At 40.6% G+C, this 19,529-nt stretch overlaps 2 protein-coding genes across 13 annotated transcripts in view; both read left to right on the top strand.

Moving 5' to 3' along the window:
• Positions 1-4,943: 4,943 nt before the first annotated feature.
• On the top strand, positions 4,944-6,262 carry cxcl8a (chemokine (C-X-C motif) ligand 8a). The gene is made up of 4 exons (XM_049572726.1): positions 4,944-5,197; positions 5,367-5,487; positions 5,621-5,707; positions 5,836-6,262. The coding sequence occupies exons 1-4, from the start codon at positions 5,131-5,133 to the stop codon at positions 5,846-5,848; spliced, it is 288 nt and encodes a 95-aa protein (XP_049428683.1). The 5' UTR covers positions 4,944-5,130; the 3' UTR covers positions 5,849-6,262.
• A 4,707-nt stretch (positions 6,263-10,969) lies between these two features.
• The window catches only part of camk2d2 (calcium/calmodulin-dependent protein kinase (CaM kinase) II delta 2), a 52,378-nt gene continuing 43,818 nt past the window's right edge, over positions 10,970-19,529 (top strand). For all 12 annotated transcript variants that reach the window (XM_049572703.1, XM_049572700.1, XM_049572696.1 and 9 more), the window contains exons 1-2: positions 10,970-11,435; positions 15,704-15,798. In XM_049572703.1, the coding sequence (XP_049428660.1) occupies positions 11,374-11,435; positions 15,704-15,798 (157 nt within the window). In that variant the 5' untranslated portion in view covers positions 10,970-11,373. The remainder of the gene's footprint in view (positions 11,436-15,703; positions 15,799-19,529) is intronic.

Here is a 19,529-nt window from a genome sequence, read left to right as displayed (position 1 = left end):
CATGCTTACACTAAAGCGCCACAGTAACACTCAAGCATACCTATCAACTTACCTCTCAGACACACTAGAAAAGAAAACAAGAAAAGGAAGAGTGGGCGGTGACAAGTTCATGATTCATTCCTGATTTTCCCAGTGCCTGTTTCAGTGTTACGTATTCAGTATCAGTGTGTGGTGTTTTGTGTGCATCTGCATATGTTTGGTGTTTAAACCATATTTTATAATAAGGCGATGATAGTAAATGTTATCAGGCAGAATGCCATTCAAAACAGAGCAGCCTCCCTTTAAATGTGCAACATTATACTCTACCAATACTTAACTCTGGAATGCTATGCAACCAGCTCAGGCGACAGAAGAAAATGTTGGTATCAAGGCTGTAGGTTTCGTTCCAACACTGGTAGCAGGGAGGGGGAGCATATATGAAACAAGGAGGGTGTTCTCCTCTGAATGTTTTTAGCATCAAACACTTTCTGCGTTCTGGTGAATTTCTATGCACCAGTATGTGCATTTTCTCCATCAATTTATGATGTTAATGCCTTTCATTTTGTCAAAATAAAAGTCCTCTGCAGCTTTCATTGGGAGGGACAAATGCACATGTTCTAAATATTGAGAGGGATGTGTCCCATATGTCTCTCCCAATATCTACATCTATGGCTGGTATTGTACGTTTCTGTAAGCCATGAATACATTACATTTGCACGTTTCATATGAATCATATTAACATTTATAAAGTGAGGTATGAACTGACTTTGTCATCGGTAGGTGGAGGGGACTAGGCGAGACACCTGCCAAGCTGCAGACCACTGTTTGAGACCAACAATCAAAAAGACTGATAGTCATTGCTGTGCTTACAGCTACTTTTTAACCAAACATGGATGTTTTTTAGTGGTCCGTCATTGTTTTTTCAGCGGGGATAGTGCCACAAGATACAGTTGTTTTTATAAGAGACATTGCTGCTTTTCAGCCGTGATAGCAGCATATAAAGCGGGTATATTTTACCAAGACATTCATGCATTTCCAGCGGGGATTGTGCCATCAAAACTGAGTATTTTAAGCCAGAGCATGATCTTTGGCTAGCCATAACCAAGTGTTTTCTCTGCCTAAACCTAACCACATGAAAAGTTTCAGCATATCTGCTTTATAATAATGTGTAACATATCCATGGGTTGCAAATACCAACAATTCCAATACTTTTTCAGGCAATTGGGTGGATGCAACAACTTAATGCACTACTCAGTGTTATGCCAAGTTTTACCAATGCTAAATAAGGAAATATGTGCCAAAGTAGTCGCAAAGCAATTTGTTGTTGTTATTTTTGCTCTTGTTTGGTATTTTCTCGGCTCTAAACCCACTTTTGCTGAACTGGATTTAGTTTAGTTTTAGATTTTTTTCATCATTTTTTTTATGATAACATTTAATAAAAATGCAATCAACATTCTAAAATAAAAACAACATTGCCAGGGAACCATGAATGCCTGCAGAACAGGGATTGGTCTTTAAACATGTAATCTTGTGTTAGATAGCTACTAACTATATAAAAAAATAAAAATAAAACCATGGATGGTTTGCCTTTTTTAGGACATATAGAGCAAATGTCACCGATTTTAAATTAATAATATTCTTTTTTTATGTCATTCCTCTTTGAACACAGGTATATTTCCAAGGTGGTAATCTGAATCACTTGCAAGGGCCCGCTTTCTCTACGTGCAACCGCACTGCCTGCACTGTCGATATTTATTTTATAGTAACATGCTTTTACAGTAAACGATATATCATGATGACAATGCAGGGTCAGCTGTTTTGTTTTAGCCACAGAATATCTACAATAATGAAGTGGGTTTCTTGTCTGCAACATTGAAAGTTTTAGCTGAGGTCAATGGGAAGTTCTGGAATATCCAAACATCTATGGATCATGCTATAAAAAAAGTCATCATACTTCCCCTATGAACTCATGATGCTACAGACCCTGTTTCCTCTATTTTGTGTGTGTTTGTGTGTGTGTATGTGTGTGTAAAATTGATCGTGCTTTAGAAAATGAAACCTTGCATATCTGTTACAGGCTGAAAGTGTTTGCTTTATTTGTCTTGCCATTAGTACGAACCTGAAAATATGACATGCTATGAATACGCACATCCTCAACACCTCTCACTTCACCATATTTTCCATTCTAAAAATATGAATGATATATATTCGCACTCTGCCCCCAGCATCACAAGGTAAATTTGAGGGAGGATTTTTCTGATATACCGCTGTCACTTTTAGAACACATATGACCTTGATCCTCCCTCAAATTTACCTTGTGATGCTCATATGTGTCCTAAAAGTGACAGCAGTGTATTAGAAACTTTCCACCAAAGTTCATCACATCCTGTATTTAACCAAATCTGATACTCACATCTGGTTTTCATTTCCCTAAAGTCTAAGATGACCATAGAAGGACATGGTTCTCTATGAATTCTGGTCATAACTATTGGCCTTGCTGAGATTTAATTTAGTTCCTGTTTATAAAGACAATCTCCAATAAAAATTGTCACACTTTTAACAGACATAATTGTGTCTCCCATATAAAATCTTTGAATCAGCACGTATTATTTAAGTGAGGCAACAACTGCATGGTTAGTGTGTCACGACCGCAAGATTAGCCCTTACAGTTTGGAAGTTTCTCCATACTTCCTTCTGCTTTGTCAGAGTGCATGACATGACGTACGGGCAGATGTGTTTGGGCATGTTGAAGTTGCATCAGGCCTCGGTCCCATGAAAGTTTTTGGCACAGCGTCTGTTGTTTCTGTAGGAATGTCAGATGTGTGAGCCAGCATTATATGATGATTTTGATGAGTGTAATAGTTGCCCTGCAATAATGTGTTTTACATCTGGAATGCATGAACTGGGTTCAAAATGTCAAAAGCTTCTCTTTGAGGTGTGTTCACTTATTATAACTGCATAATTCAAATTTGTGGATTGTACTTTTTTTGGGATGGAGTTGAAAACACTGCATTTCTTAAAGGTATAGTGTGTAGAATGTAGGGGCATCTATTGGCAGAATGTTATATGATATTCATAACTTTGTTTACATTACTTTATAATTACCTGAAACTGTGAACTGTTGTGTTACTGGGACCTTCAAATAACCTGTTTATACATTTGCATAGATTTCAGGGGGCAAACAGAGCACACGTCGCAATTAATATTTAGAACATGTGCATTTGCTCACCCCTTCCCCTCCCCCATAACAATGTGAAAGTAACAAAGGACTTTTGCTTTAATATTTAAGACATTTACACCTTAAATTGATTAATTACTTACTTAATTACTTATTGGGGGGGGATCAAAATAAAATAAATAAATAAATGAAATAAAAATCAACCAGCCACCCTCCTCCCCTGACAGTCCCTCCATAAGTAAAGAACAGTCCCTAAAGTGTGGTGAGGTTTGTGGGCCGTTACCTGCCACAAAGAATAATGTGAACGGCTTGTTTCTCCTCTGACATGCCACATACCTGTGTGCCGCCACGGCTCGGTTGTCCAGGTACTACTGGGCAGTCATGACACCAACTAAAGAGGAAATTACTGGACCTGGAGTCGGACTTCTCTGTCGCCGGTAAGCCGTTATCTTGCGCCGCAGAGCACTATGAGCCTCCGCCGTATTCCTGTCTGTGACCCCCATTCAACCCACAACTGCCAGGATTCGCCTTTCCTTTCTGCTGCTGGTTGAAACGTGATAATAGGGGCGCCCCAGCGCCCACTCCACTAACTTGACGTGGAAATGAGCAGTAGTCTAGAAAACTGGTGAGTTTTGGTTTGTTTTGGGTTTTTTTTTGGAGGGCGCTCGCCCTCACATAGATTGCGTCCTGGGCAGTCGCCCACATTGCCCATAGCAAAACCCGTCCCTGGGTGTACAGGAAATCTAAAATAGCCACTTGTCAACCAGACCCGCTGTCGACACTAACCTCACGACAACTGCCACCCAGGCTACTGCAGGTGGCAGTTCTCACGAGGCTAGTGACAGAGCTCAGTTTGGAGAGGCAGAGGAATGTTTTCTTTTTTTAAAATTATATTATAATATGGGAGATTTACGGGAAAATACTAATACGGGAGGACGGCGGGGCCTATGCCCATGCGTTTACATCTACATATGCAGCCTCTTACACAGAGTTCACCATGTTTTTTTTTGTACAGTAGTCCAGAATGGTCAAACCAAACACTGGCCCTAGATAGGGTCATTTGCATTTTTGACTTACCCACCATTGTTCTCCTGCACGTTTGCCACATGGGAGAAGATTCCGTTTTTACTACTAGATCCCTAGATCCCCTAGATTTTGAGCTTTAACAGCAACAAGCATGTTAGTGCATGCAGGGTAGTGTGTTTGAACTTGTGTTTTAGTAGATGTCCAGCTGTAGACAGCTACTAAAACACAACAAGTAGCTGTGTGAGTATGTGACAGACACGCCAACTCAAAGGTCATGAATGGAGTCCTGGTACAAAAAAAAAAAAAAATCTCCATCCTGAGGGTGAAATTTCTGATGATAAAACCTGAGTCTTGGATTCGTCAGCCACTCATTCACGGATCGTAAGTAATTGTTAATTTTCTCACATGCCATCTGTGAATCAGTTGTCACTCGATGAATAGATAAGCTCAGTGTGAGCAGTGGTGCAACACACTGTCGGCAGCCATCCAATATACAAAGAATTTGTCTCAAGCACTCCTGTCATTAATGAATTCATTACGACCTTTTTAGTCACTGTATTTTTCCAAGTGTCACCTCTGCATTCGTGACCAATCAAATGTTAACAAATGAGCCCTCCTGATAAATCAGAGGTGTCACTCAGCTACCTTACACTGTAAAATTCCCGCTCTGATGCTGACAGTCCCAGCTTGCGCAACCCTCCTCAGTCAGGGAAGTGAGTCATTTCCAGGAGATCCGCTATAAAAGCAGAGACTCTGCTCTCCAGCACTAGATTCAAACAGCAGAGCGAGAAGGTGGCTGAAGCAACAAAAGGAAAAGTTAAGGAGAAAAGGAACTCAGAAGAATAAAAAGCTCATTCTTCACTTTTATATTCAGACTTCATCAGACGACTTTCTGAAAGGCATTCTTCTTTTTTTGTATTAATTGTGGCAAAATATCTAAAGGCAAAATGATGAGCAGCAGAGTCATTGTCATCTCCATTGCGGTGCTCCTGGCCTTCCTGGCTGTCAGTGAAGGTAAGATTATGATAATTCAATGCAGCAATATTGAGCTATGCTGTTAATCAAGTTACTCTCTCTTCAGTTTTGCATTTGAACAATCACTGCTGCACATTCTGCTGCTCTCTTTTGCTCAATGCAACACACTTATTGCACTTTGTGACCACATGTCCTATCATCTTAACAGGGAGTCTAGGAGTGGAGCTGCACTGCCGCTGTATCCTGACAGAGAGCAAACCTATTGGTCGCCACATTGAGAAGGTGGAGCTGATACCTGCAAACTCCCACTGCGATGAGACTGAGATCATGTAAGACCTCATTTCAAAGCCTTCAACCCATCTAGACAGTGCAGATGTTTATTCTTTGAGATTCTGTCTTTCTCACTCATCAGCTTCATCAACCTGTGTTGACGGTATCTCTGGTTTTTGCTTGGTGTTACAGTGCCACTCTGAAAAGGACAGGCCAAGAAGTTTGCCTTGACCCCGAAGCTCCCTGGGTGAAGAAAGTGATTAACAGGATCCTGGCCAAGTAAGTTCTGGTCAATCAAACAGTATAAGGTCGCTCAAAATAGTCTAGTGTCAGGATGTAAGCGGATAATGTAACAGAAAATGGCAGAGTTGCACAAATTAATTCTTTTCTGTTCCTTTTCTCTGCAGCAAAAAACGCTGAACAAACCGGGAGAGATTTGCTTCATGAGTCTCAGCTGTTTGAAGACGAATGAAGAGTACCAAAAAGTATTTGCTGTCACCAACACTCATTTCATTTTAACACCAGAAGACTGCTGAATGTCCCGATCAAGTGTTGAAAATGACAATAGGATTTAATCATCAATGTTATGTTTGTATCAAACATATTATTTATTAACAAGTCTGTGCTTGTTTTTATGTTACTTGTGTGCATTGCAGCCAGTTTGCTGTCATTCAGCTGCTTCTGTTTGTAAAACTGCATAACTGTTATATGTCTTTAAATTATGTGCTCAACATATTTATTGATATATTTATAAAACTTTAATGTATTTGAGTACAGCTTTGTTGTTCTGCTGACAACCTGTTGATAAATAAAAAGTTCGTATGAAATTGAAAAGGGATTTCTTTGGTTTTGTTTCTTTCTTCTATATTATTATTCTAATATCTGATATATCTTTCAGAATATTCCTTTAATGTATACATAATGAAAAACAGTAATATGCACAGCCAGCACAAATCAGAGTAAGCATGACAAACTGAAGGGAACATGTCTTCTAACACTTTACTTGATCTTTCAAATGTCAAATGAAGTCTTATACTGTAAGAATTTTTACATATACTATGTTAAATATTGTTTTATAACAAATAAATACCTAAGAAATTAATGTTCTATCAATACACACCCTGCTTGGAGTGTGTCCTAAATCGACCGTATTTCACTTCCCCATGGGACTGTAGTCAACATTACAGGGATGCAGCAACAGGTGCAGCTGGTGTAATGACCTCACTATCTCCCCACAGGGCCTAACCCTGAGTTTATTCTCACACAGATATATAAATCTAATTGTATGAGGCTGTGTATAGGACTGCAATCAGACTTTTAAATTGCACCAATAAACACAGCCGGTAAGTCAGTAAACTTTGACCGTACCACAAGTCACATGGACTCCTTGTTGAATTTGTATCAACCTTCAAACCCCTGCAGATAATATTCTCAATAGGATGATGCTGCAACAGCAAAACAATGATTTATAAATTATATGACAGCTTGATATTCCCTAAAAAAAAGAAAAGAACTGAAGGGTCCCCCAACAATGTAATGTTGCACTCCTGTAAAGTTAGGGGACTGTTCTCACTCTAAGCAGCAGATTCCTGACTTCAAGCTGCAAAGTCTTTGGTAAGACACAACCTGCCTGGTGAATATGTTGTGCATGTCTTTTAAACACCACACTAGGGCTGAATCAGGCAGTTAATCAACAGCAAATCAACAATTTTGATAAACGATTCATTGTCATTTTTCATTAAGAAAAAAAAAAAGAAGCCAAAAATTAACTGGTTAAGCCTACAGCTTTTCCATTACACATAGGCTATTAAGTGTTTTCTGTGTCTTTCATTGTTGGCATGTGGCTGCTGGCCAGTAACCTTAAGACATTTATATTGTGTCAACTTAATGGAATAGAATAAGGGTAATTTTGAGCTTCTCAAACGATGTTGTCAGATAATTGTCACACAAGTTTAGTTTGTTAATGTGCCAGTAAAGCTTTGCAGCTGTAGAAATATTTTGTGCATGTGTGGAAAAAGTTTTGTGCACTCAGAAATAATTCAGTTAGGAACACTCTCATCATAGATTTAACCATTTATTGCAAACAAATTTCCAACTCCACTGATTCAGTATCCGCACCATTGCCCTCCCACCTCCACCATGCACTTTATATGTGCTTTATATTAACTTGTAGTACTTTTCATGGACTTAAGCACTTCCAGCACTTTAATGCATATCATGTAGCATCCTTTTTCTTGTCTATGTTGTCTTGTCAAATTGTCTGTATGTGTTGTTGTGCTACTCTATGTGCCTTTTAATTTCCCCTCGGGGACAAATAAAGTGTTTTGAATTGAATTGAATTGAATTGAATTGAATTGAATTGAATTGAATTGAATTGAATTGAAATGGAAATACAGCTGTGTTTGGTGCTGAGGGCTCCGTCCTTGGGGTGCACCCTAGATTAGACAAGCAGCATCTTATGCCAAAACAGGGAGTGCAATGCAGAACACCCCCTGGATATACAAGAGTGGGCCCAAGCAAGACATTAATACCATTCTGACCTTTGAGCTATGTTCAGACTCCGACTTAGAAAGGTGGAGGTTGCGGTGATGGAGGTACAGCTTTGCCAGCAGCAGTGGCAGCGGTGTGTGGCAGCAGTGGTGTAGAGGGATCAGTGAGTAGGAAGCCATATTTAAATGCACCGCCTTGTGTAGGAGTGGGCTGTGAGAACAACAGTTTTCAGAGTTTGATACGAAATAGATTTACCATAGATTATCAAAGAGAAAATGTAAACCGAGCTGGTCCCAGGAGCAACTAATAAAGAATCTGAAATCATCATCTTTTGTACAAACTCCACCTCTTCTTCTCTGGACGGTTTGTGCCAGGCACCTTATTATACAAAGACTCTCTGAATTTCTTTCTCTAACGAGCCCAGTTACTCATGCTCATAAGCTCCGGTGTGTACAGGTCGAGATGACCCTCTACCTTCTCTTGTATTCTAACTTTCTGATCCTCTCATATTTTCTGTTGCAAGTCATATATATAATTAAATAAACATGTCCCACAAAACATCAGATCAACATCAACATGCAACATCAACAACAATCAGATGAGCGCAGAATCAATCTCTAACTCGTTACTATGACTAAATGTGAATATTCTCCACATTTTATTCAGAATATGTTGCCTGGTCATTCAGCTGTCAAGCATGTCCCAAGCTCATTGCTCAGCATGTTTTGCACAAGCAATGCACATGTGCAAATTACATGTGCGTGCACAAAACTGTCACGCATGCACAAAATATTTCTACAGCTGCAAAACTTTATTACACATTCAGAAACTTAACTGTGAGAAAATTATTTGTGAACACACCAACACTTATTTGATTCCATACAACTTGGGTTGTGAGAAATTGTGATAATCTTTTATTTATTCATTTATTTGACAATTTATAGACTAAATGATTAATAGCTTAATCGAAATAATCTGCAGACCTATCAATAATGAAAATATTTGTTAGTTTCAGCTCAACCCCAAACCCCAGTTTGTAATGCAATCTGTTTTCTGTTTTCAGCCCTAGCTGGAATAACCCGGATGACGTCATCTCGGTTATTTCTTCAGTCTTGACAAAGGTCTCTCCAGAGCCACAGAGGACATCATGCAGGTAGAGAGGCTCTTTAAAGGAATATGAGGAAAAATATTGTTCACAGCTACAGCACAACAAGAGTGAAGTTAAAGTTTTACATATTTTCTCCATCCATGCACCTTACCAAGGCTTCTCTATCGTACCAACTTTACTTTCACATGATAGGAAAAATTCTCACACAACAAATCAACCACTACAATTCTGAGAAAAATGGGGTAACACACAGTTTGTCACATCTGTTTTAGCAGTGTTGGAATGTAACTAAATACATTTACTCAAGTACTGTTGCCTATGTAACTGCAATTTTGAGGTACTTGTACTTTATTTGAGTATTTCCATTTTCTGCTGCTTTATACTTCTACTCCACATCATCTCAGAGGTAAATATTGTACTTTTTTACTGCAGTACATTTATTTATAACTTTAGGAACTAGTTACTTAGTTTTTTTTTACATTTTGTATCAGTAATCTAAATATGCAAGCAGGTTATGATATATCATTTTTGGTTAAGCCACCTATTAGTATGTAGAGTAATTTGAATTTGTTCCACCTTTACCAGCTACAACATTAAAGTGATTATATGATAGTATTATTTTGAGATGGACTACTCTGCATAATGCCTATTTTTACTTTTGGTACTTTAAGTATATTTTAATGTTAATACTTGTGTGCTTTTATATATGTAAAATTTTGACGCAGTACTTTTACTTGTTACAGAATATCATTATCGTGTGGTGTATTTTTACTCAGCTGAAAGGTGAGAATACTTCCTCCACCACTGTGTTTTATCTGTGAATAATCAACTTTTTTTATCCACAGAGCATAGAGTGTTCTCTGTTTGCTCCTGGTAAAGTTCATTTTAAATGAATGAGTCATTTTCTCTCAAGAACGATAGCTACATTTATAGGTACATTAAAAACGCTAATCTACCTATGTACTATTGTTACAGTGAAACACCCCAGGTGAACACATTTTTTTTAATGCACCGGCCAATTTTGAGATTTTGTGCTATTCTGCTTAAATAATATGTCTTCTTTCAGATCAGTGGAAAGAAAATGTCCAAAATACACATTTGAGTGTTCTGGAAATGTATGGAAAATAGGATATTTAATTGGATAATGCAGAATTTGTATATTTAAACATAAAATTTCAGTTTCATGCAAAAACTAATTGTCTTAATGGAAGTTTGCAGTTGGGAACATTTCATGGCGATATGTTAGATGTAACATATTTGTTAGATGTTTGTTACAATGTTTACCCTAGTGTCCTATTTTTGTTCTAAAAATGTGTGGAGTTTAACATATCCTTAAAGGCTGTTTTCCCAAAATGAGATTTTTCTCACACTCACTGAGCAAAAAATCTCAACCTCAGTAGCACCAACATACACCAGACTTTCCAGTTTTGTTCCTATCTATGTTCTGAAGGTTTTTAAAGAGGGACTGAGTCATAGTCTCAGTGATATATGACCCAGTCCTAGAACATGGATTTATTAATGGCTGTTGACAGTATTTTCTGATTAATGGAGTGATAAAAAATGTACCACAAATTCCACCTGTAAAATTCTTTGACTCTACAAAGTGTCAGCAACGTGGAACAAGAATTTTGAACCAGACTTGACCCAATGTTAAGATATTTTTTCTAAGTATGTATGCAAATCAACAATGTTTGATTACATTATGCTTCATTTGCATATTGAAACATACAATTTCAGAAAACTTGAAATACAAAAAATAATTGTCTTAATATAAGTAATCAACTGAGGAAGTTTAATTATATCTATTCGTTTTTACCCTGTTCACCTCGGGGTGTCTCCGCTCAATATTTACAATAATGCAATTATTATTATTATTATTATTATTATTATTTGTTTGTTTGTTATTGGCCTGTGTGAGGATGCAGGCAAAGGGGCGGGACTGAACGCACAGCCGGGGGTAGGTGCGGTAGTGCGGCGTCTGATGCGCGCAGAGAGACGACCCTCACAGCGCCGGACAGACACGCACCAGAGATACCGGAATGCACACAAAATGCTGCGTCTACGAGCTGTGACAAGCCGCTGCATGTGAAGAAAACAAAGAAACAGCCCACGACAACGCCGGAAGCTCTCCCGTCCAGACTGAAGCACACGCGCAGGCAGCGTATTTGCCGCAGAAATCATCCCACCAGAGCTCCCCGCCGATGCGCTTGAGCTGTGCATGAATCCCCTCATCTTGGCTTGCAGGTCCAGGACAAAACCGGGCGGTGTTGACGACTGAGTGTGGTGGATACTGTTTGTGAGTACACTTTATCCGCGTCTCCGCACACCCCTTGGCACCTCCGTCAGGATGGCGTTAACGATCTGCACGAGATTCACCGACGAATATCAGCTGTTCGAGGAGCTGGGGAAGTAAGGAAGCATGTTTTTATCATCTGGCATCATCTCTGTACGAAATGTCAGCCTGTTATGTAATAGGCCGCTTGGCTTAGGGACGCGGATTCCGGGCTCTGTGTGTCTGTGCGTTTTTGTGTGTGTGTGCGTGCGCGCGCTGCTGATAGTGTAACCGTGAAACCTGTGATGCAGGAGGGGGCTAAATACACTATCATGCAGGCTATCATGCAGGCGTGCGCAGTGGCATCCTGTTTGTTTTAATCCCTCATTTGAAGCCCTGCTTACGTTTAGTGCTTACGAAAGAAGATGTCGAGCCGAGCGTGTCGTCATGTGCCTCCATCCCGTGCAGCCACTGATGTTGCATTTCGACCTTTGGGGTGCCACGGGAGGGCGAGGAGCTCCCATGTTGTAAACTGAACCGGGGTGAAATGCATCGGGGTGTGTGAAATGGTGAGATTTGGTAACGCACCCCCCTCCCTCTCTACCTCCATCTCCCCAAATCCTCCTCCTCCTCCTTCTCCTCCTCCCGCGTGACAGAAATACACACTCAATAATGCGACAGCAGACCATGTAGTTGGCGATGACACATTCCCCAGCCAAGCACCGAGCTGCGGTCAATTATCAGACACAGGCAGGGAATTCCTCACCCCGGAGAGAGGGAGACAGAGAGATCCACGTACCTGCGTGTGTGCGCGCGCGCTCGAGGACGTGTATTTGTACCTGTGTGGTCATGACCTGCAATCTGCCCAGCTCCCCGCGGTCAGTGTACACACAGTCCCCGATGTCTGCAGCCAAAGCAGACAGAGGAGGATAGAGAGAAATGTCCTCCCAGTTACCCAGTGTCTCCCAATTAGCATTCTAACTGGAGGAGCTGGTCTGTCATCACCCTTCCTGACGGGAAGCCTGTGTTTCTAGTGAGGTAGAAGCAATCTCCTCCACAGCCTCAGTCCGTTTAGGATCCGATGCTGTGCTCATCTTTACACCATCTGTCATTAATAATGCAGCCATATTGCTTTTATAGTACCTTTTAACTCACCTGATCCCTTTACTGAGAGCAGCAGCATTTTCCTCCACACTGACATACAGTAGAGTAGCAGGTAGTGATAACATGAAAATAGACTGCCACACTGTTGTCGACCAGATAAGCTGATATCGTTATTGTTACAGTTATCTGGGCATGATTGTTTCAGCAAATATTTACACAGTGCTGTGCATAATGTTGTAAAGGGTAGTTAACTAAATAAAATAAGTAGCCTGTAGTATATTCGGGAAATTGTCACTCAGAGATTCAGCCGTTAAAAGACCATGCCAGTGTGTTTGCTTAGTTTCAAATGCACGCTATTCAGTTGTGTTTTTGAATGTATATTTCATACAGTGAAGATCAAAACTGCACTTGTTTCCGATAGTGTTACATTATCTTATAGTTTTGCGGTTTCATTAGAGATCGATTTAAAAAGCTAGCACTGTGTTACCCACTAATGAACTGACACATAAATATAATACTAAATCAATAGAATTTTAGGAATTTGCTAATAGATGTTAGTATTGTACGGTACAGAAATGAACTGGAATTACAGTGATTTCCAGTGAAATTCAAGAAATATTCTAAAACATAGCAGCATGGTTTGCAAAATGATGAGCTGTTATTTACGTGATTGAGACCATAGACTGTATAAAATATTTGACACCGCCACCGTTACATTACCGTTTGGTTGCACTCCCATTTTGAAGCCTCGAGTTTGGCACTTTGGCCATCGCCATCGCCATCTTTTGGAGCCAAAAGTGACCATATTTGGACAAGAGGGTAGAGCTAACCATAGCAATGGTGAAGAACAAGGTTAAAATCATTAAAACAAAATTTACTTAGCAGAAAAACGGAATATTCGACTCTGTGTGTGAGTGTCTTTTAGTACAATGAGACACTGAACAAGACTTTTTAAGGCAACTAAAATGTTACAGTTAACTTCCATTAACTGAAAACACACTAAAATTGCGACAACTACAGCTACGCCAATACTCTGGCAAGCTAAACCATTTTTTGTATCAAACTGTAAACGTATATTTCTGCTGTAAAGTTGGGCACTTTAACATGGGGGTGTGGAGATTGACTCACTTTTGGAGCCAGCCTCAAGTGGCCATAAGAAGTACTACAGTTTTCAGCTCTGAAGGTTGCTGCTTAGTTCAGACATGCAAAACACTGGCATAATAATGAAAAAACAGCATTTGAACTGTATCAAATTTTTAAAACCAATGTTGTGATATTCATGGTATTTTATCTCACATCAGTTTGTGAGTTTATGTGACCTTTGAACCTTTGGACTCTTTCCATCCCTACGCAAATATGTTTTCATCTTTGTGAAGCATTTTGATACTGTTACACAGATGTTATATTATCAGATGGTCCAAGCTTGTCATGTACAGTTTTTAACATGTAATTTTTGAACCATATTAGTCTGAGAACCTGGAAGAAACACAGAAATGTCTTCATCATAGATGGTTTTGCGGCTAAACTTGAACCTTGTTTCATGGAGCTTGCTTTTTCTTACTGTCAAATACAAAAGAACACTGTGCAGCTACTTTACATTCTGCCATGTAGGACTGTACAGACTCAGGTAACAGACACAGTTAGCATTTGCACTTCACAGTGCTGATACCCAACCATGCAGGGTAGTCTAGTAAAATTCTTATATAACATGCTATGCTATGTTCAGTTCCTTTACCAAATCCTCTATAAAGTAGAGGTAAGCTTTAGTGGCAAGCTGCTCACTCCAGAGGATGTTAGATAACATGTTTATGGTACACATCATGCTATATGCTCAGCAGTATTTAAATGGGCACAACTCTTCAGTTATTCCTTTTATCCTAACACTGATTTAACCAAATAATATAACATTGTACAGTAACATCATGTCACAGCTGTCAGCCATTAGAAATACAGTAAGTGAAAAAACAGAGTTCATTTGAGGTAATGAGTATTCTCTGCTTTGTCTCTCTAGTGTCTGCATCCAAGTGTGTCTAATTGTTTGTGATATCTCTGATGTTGTCTGGAGCTAGACAGGATGAGAACAGATTTGGTTTGAAAGAAAAGGCGTGCACAGGCAGAGATGGAGGTTGAATAGCAAAGCGGCCTGCATGGCTGCAGAACTGAGGCGGACGTCTCCATGGCTGCATTTAGAGATGAGAGATGCAGCACTCTGCTCTTCTCCTCCCTCAAATATAGCTGACCTAGTTTTTTGATCTTCATACATGTGCCCGAAACACACAGAACAACACATGGCTTAAACAATAGAAGGCTGGCAGGCACGTTCGACGGTGCTGATGGTCTCGTGGAGCGATGAGGACAGCGTGTACTGTAGGTGTGGGGGTGTGAGTGTGTTTGTGCAAGCGCTGCAAAGATACTGCATCCGTGCTTTTGTACAATTTCATGTTGAAATGTGACTGTAAAAACATCAATGAGCTCAGTCATGCCTGCTTTTACTCACCTATGACATCTGAGGGCAGTTTTATGAAGCAAAACGATCAGTTAAATCAGCAAAATTAAATTCAGGAAATCCTGCAGGTTGCATTAAGTTCTAAGTTACCATGGAAACATGTCCCTTCTGCTTGCTTCCTGCCAAGCCTTGACTGAAACAGTCTTTTTTCAAATCAATCAATCTGAAGTATCTGGTTCACTTTTTTAGGCTCACTGGAGTCTGTTTTTTCACACTAAGCCCCACTTTTCTAAGCCTCTGTATTTCCTTCAGATTGTACATCGGCTGGTATGAATCACACCTCATATATTTTACTTGAAACTTTTTTTTTAAAAATGCATAAATTATAATCTCTGTGATACTCTATTTAAAGGAGGTAATTGATCTTTCCCAACAAGGCTTAAGATAAAGACAAAAAAATGCCTGGCTAAACATTTGTGAAGGAATACATTTCTTATTTACATGTAACGAAATCAAGGAAGCAAAATATAAGCATAGCTGTAAATTCTTTCTCACTCATAAAGATGCATACATTTTGCAAAGATAAATCACAAAAAGATGTAAAACAAAAGACTGAATATTTATGCATTGTTTTGGCAAAGCAATCTGCTGAAAAGTGTGAAAGTTTGTATTCTTTTTGTTTTGCCTTTTTTTTTTTGTCTGCTCACTTGGAATTATGATAGTCCGTCAGTCACAATGATACTCAGTGAGTGCACTGTTATGTTTATACGTTTACCCATTGGTGATTATTGTACACTACTCTCTGTTAAAATAAGAAGATGGGGGAAAAAAAATTCCTGTGTGTGTTCTTTCCAGGGGCGCGTTCTCTGTGGTCAGGAGGTGTGTGAAGATCTCCTCTGGACAGGAATATGCTGCAAAAATCATCAACACCAAGAAGCTTTCTGCCAGAGGTGGGAAACACAAACACACGTACACATGCACAGAAACACACACACCACACATGAACAGAAAAACGTGGCCCAAAGTGTCACTGAGTTATGTGTGGGTGAGCTGTGAACACTGCTGCCCCCAAAACAGGCTTTGGGGCTCTATGAGGGAACAAGTGAAGTGAGTAAGTGAGAGACAGACAGGCACACAGGGACAGAGACTCATCTGGATTTTGGTTGGTTAACTTTTCTGCGTGCGCGCGGAAGAAAAAAAAAAAGCAAATACACCAAGTAAATGCTGTAGTTGTGTTTGCCTGCTTGCACTTTTTGTGCTGCGTGGTACACGTTCTCTTTCCTTTTTGTGTTATTCATAACTGTCCTTTGGTCTCTATGTAAATGTTTGTCACATACAACCTTGTGTGTGTGTGTGTGTGTGTGTGTGTGTGTGTGTGTGTGCTAATGCGTGCATGTGCGTGTGTTCTGTATTGATTCAGGGCTCTGGCTGGTCTTGTCGTCCCAGGGGCAGATCTCTTGCGAAGCCGACCCAGTTCTTTCACATCCGTCACTGTAATTGTAGCCGCTGGCCTGGTTGCCTCGGGCTCGGGAAACACACACACACACACACACACACACACAGAATCACACTGGCACACAACGTGCACGTGCCAGCGCACACACACATGACCCAGGAGCCGCCAACAGCATATTCGTGATCGCGAACCAATGGCGTGTTGCGCTTTTGCTGTTTCTCCTTCTCTTCAGCCAATGGTGTGTTTTGTCACAGCTTGTTTGTCCTTGACAACCAATGACTGCTGTCATACCACACAAGACGACAAGCTTCTGTAGAGCTGAGCCATCGCACTAAAATTTAATTTGTAGCAATTTACTGCAAATTACCTTGGCTGTTGCTGAGCACTTGTTATGCCACTACCTATAGTTGCATTGTGATAATGCAAATGTATGTTTTTTTTAGCATGTTGTAGTATTAACAAGCAACTCCCTCCCCCTCTTTGCAGTATTTCACCTTTCATTCTTTTCCAGCAGCTCCCTCCTACTCAACATCCACCCTCTCCATGTTCTCTGCTCTTTTGCATTTACTCTTCTTCCCTATTTTGCATTTTCTTTTTCCCTTTTTTAAAAATATGTCATCTCTCTCTCTTTTTTTTGATTTACAAGGCGCTGTCATATTTCTCACCGGGTACTTCTTCCCACCCCCTCCTTCCTGCATATTTTCCCCTCCACTACCTCACCATCTATCCCTGCCTTCACTCTTCTGCCGCTTCGTTTCTTATCTCGCCTTTCCTTCGCTCCCTTCACGCTGCTTTTCTTTTCTTTCCGCTCTCCTCTCTCTTCCCTTTACAGGTCCTTCGCTCTTTCCCTCCTTCTGCCCATGTTGACCCTGCCGCTCGCTGAGTGCAGTGTTGGTAATAGACACCTTGGCAGACGGATCAGTGTCTCACCACTTGCATGCTGGGACAGATTTTCCAAAAATACTGCAAAGGGTTATCTCACCTCATATGCATGTGGATCTGAGGGTGTGCACGAACACACACTCTCTCACACACGCACATTTTTTCCTCTTTGTGTGTGTGTTTGTGTGTATAGAGGTTTACATACCGGGCATGCTGGCGTGTCAGATATGGTCTTACCCTCTTTCCGCGATAAGCCCTAGAATTGCAACTCTGATTCCCTTCTCTCTGGCAGGATCATGACCTACCCCCAACCCCACTCCACCACTGTGTGTGTGTGCTTGTCCATGCAAGTGCAAGTGCATGTGTGAGTATATAAAATTGAAAAGGGTTTAGGGTGGGATTGGTGGCTGGAAAGCGGGCAGATCAAGGCACTGTGTGTGTGTGTGTGTGTGTGTGTGTGTGTGTGTGTGTGTGTGTGTGTGTGTGTGTGTTTGGTTTTCCTGGTTTGCATGCACACATGTGTGGCCTATAGGACCAGTCACAGTCCTGCAATCTGCAATCCTGATTATGCAGCGTTTCATTAAGAGCAGCAGATGAGCCAGTGAATGAGAGGAAGCAGTGGAGAGAGAGAGGAAGAAAAGGATAGGAAGCAGAGGGAGAGAGGCGGATAATCAGAGAAAGAAAGAAAACGGAAAGTCAACATTTAAGTGTGTGTATGTGTGTGTGTGTGTGCACACGCTGTATCCCTCACAGCAGTTGAATATTTGTCCTCTCCCTACATGCATGCGTCAGTGTCCTGTCACTATGACTCTGTCTGCTATCTTTTGTCACTTTGTATTTGCTTGTGATGTGCTGTGTGTGTATGTGTGTGTGTATGTGTGCAAGTTTGTGTGCATGTGTATGTGTGTGTGTCTGTAATCCCTCGTCTGTTTGTGCGTGTGTTTGTGCTCATGATTGTATTTGTTTGTGTATCTGTGCACTAGTCTCATTGCCGACCATGTGACCCTTTCAGCTTTTCTTGACAGTTGGGTAGGTCTGAATCCATTGTAGCAAAATGGTTTGAATTTTTAAAAAAGGCCAGCTTGTATTGCTGTGTAAATATTGCATTGCATTGTGGGAGTGATAGGGAGATAGATAGGCTCAAGAACAGCCCAGTCGCCAGAGGAAAATGTTCATTGAAAATGTGTCATTGTTGTTTCCAGTGGCTTTTTAGGCTCCAAATTTGGGTGTTTTGTAGCGACCCATTAGTGTTTCTCAAGCAGGGATAGTGCCATGAAAAACAGTTGTTTTTAACTAAGACATAGCTGTGTTTCCTGCCAGGAAACATGCTCATTTTTTTTTACCAAGATGTCGCTGCGTTCCCTGCTGCGATTGTGCCCCCAGAACTGGGTAATTTAAGCCAAAACATGCTCTTTCCATAACCATAACCAAGTGGTTTTTGTGCCTAAACCTATCCACACGTTAACCACATCGTTGTTGAAACATGAAATTTCAGCGTATCCCCTACATAATATAACGAATCTTTCTGGCGATTGGCTTGTAAAAAAAATAGTGCTACCTGTACAAGGAACGAAGAATCAAGAGATTTTGTAATAAGTGTCTGGATTCAGCGTTGCTGATGCTTTTCATCCTCCCCCTCTTTTTTCTTGTTTGAATTCTTGTTGTTAATGTATTGTAAGTGTACCCTGTTGGTTTAGTCCCATCACTTCTCCATAGACTTGTGTATTATCATTGCTCCTGGCTTGATGTCGTTCCAATCCACTGATCTGTAACCGACCCTCCCTCAGAGTGGACAGTTTCTGTGGTAATAGGGGTGCACTGATGTTATTTTTGTTATGTGGAGGTGTCATGGTAACAGAGATGATGTTGCTGAGGTGTAAGCCAGTTTGCCTCAGTGATATACATACAGTAGGTTTTTATGAGTGCATGTTTTCTTTTTGCATTTTCTCCCTCGCGTAGTCTTCCCTCATTTGGAAAGATAAAGATTTGTCTTCCCTCCTTCCCTCTTGTATGTTCTTTATTCCTGTGTTCCTCCCATGTCACTGTGACTCTGTTTCGCCTCACATTGAAGTGAAGGGGAGAAAAGGAGAGAGACGATGTGATTGTGGGAGAGAGGGAGATATGGGGAGAGACAGAGATAGGAGGGAAGGAAAGGAAGGAGGGATCAGTGGGAAGAAGGGGGGATCACATGACTCACTGGGTGCTAAAAATAAATGTTGGTCATTCTCTCACTCTCGGTGTCTCTCTCTCTCTCTCTCACACACAAACACACACACTATTGAAAAAATTCCATCTTCTGAAAGGAGCTAGGTTTTTGGTTTCAGTCGATGCTCACCTGTTTAG

Source organism: Epinephelus fuscoguttatus, linkage group LG3, assembly GCF_011397635.1.
Source record: "Epinephelus fuscoguttatus linkage group LG3, E.fuscoguttatus.final_Chr_v1".
NCBI classification, from domain to species: domain Eukaryota; kingdom Metazoa; phylum Chordata; class Actinopteri; order Perciformes; family Serranidae; genus Epinephelus; species Epinephelus fuscoguttatus.
The sequence above is the reverse complement of the archived record's forward strand: the minus strand, read 5'-3'. Positions and strand labels throughout refer to the sequence as shown.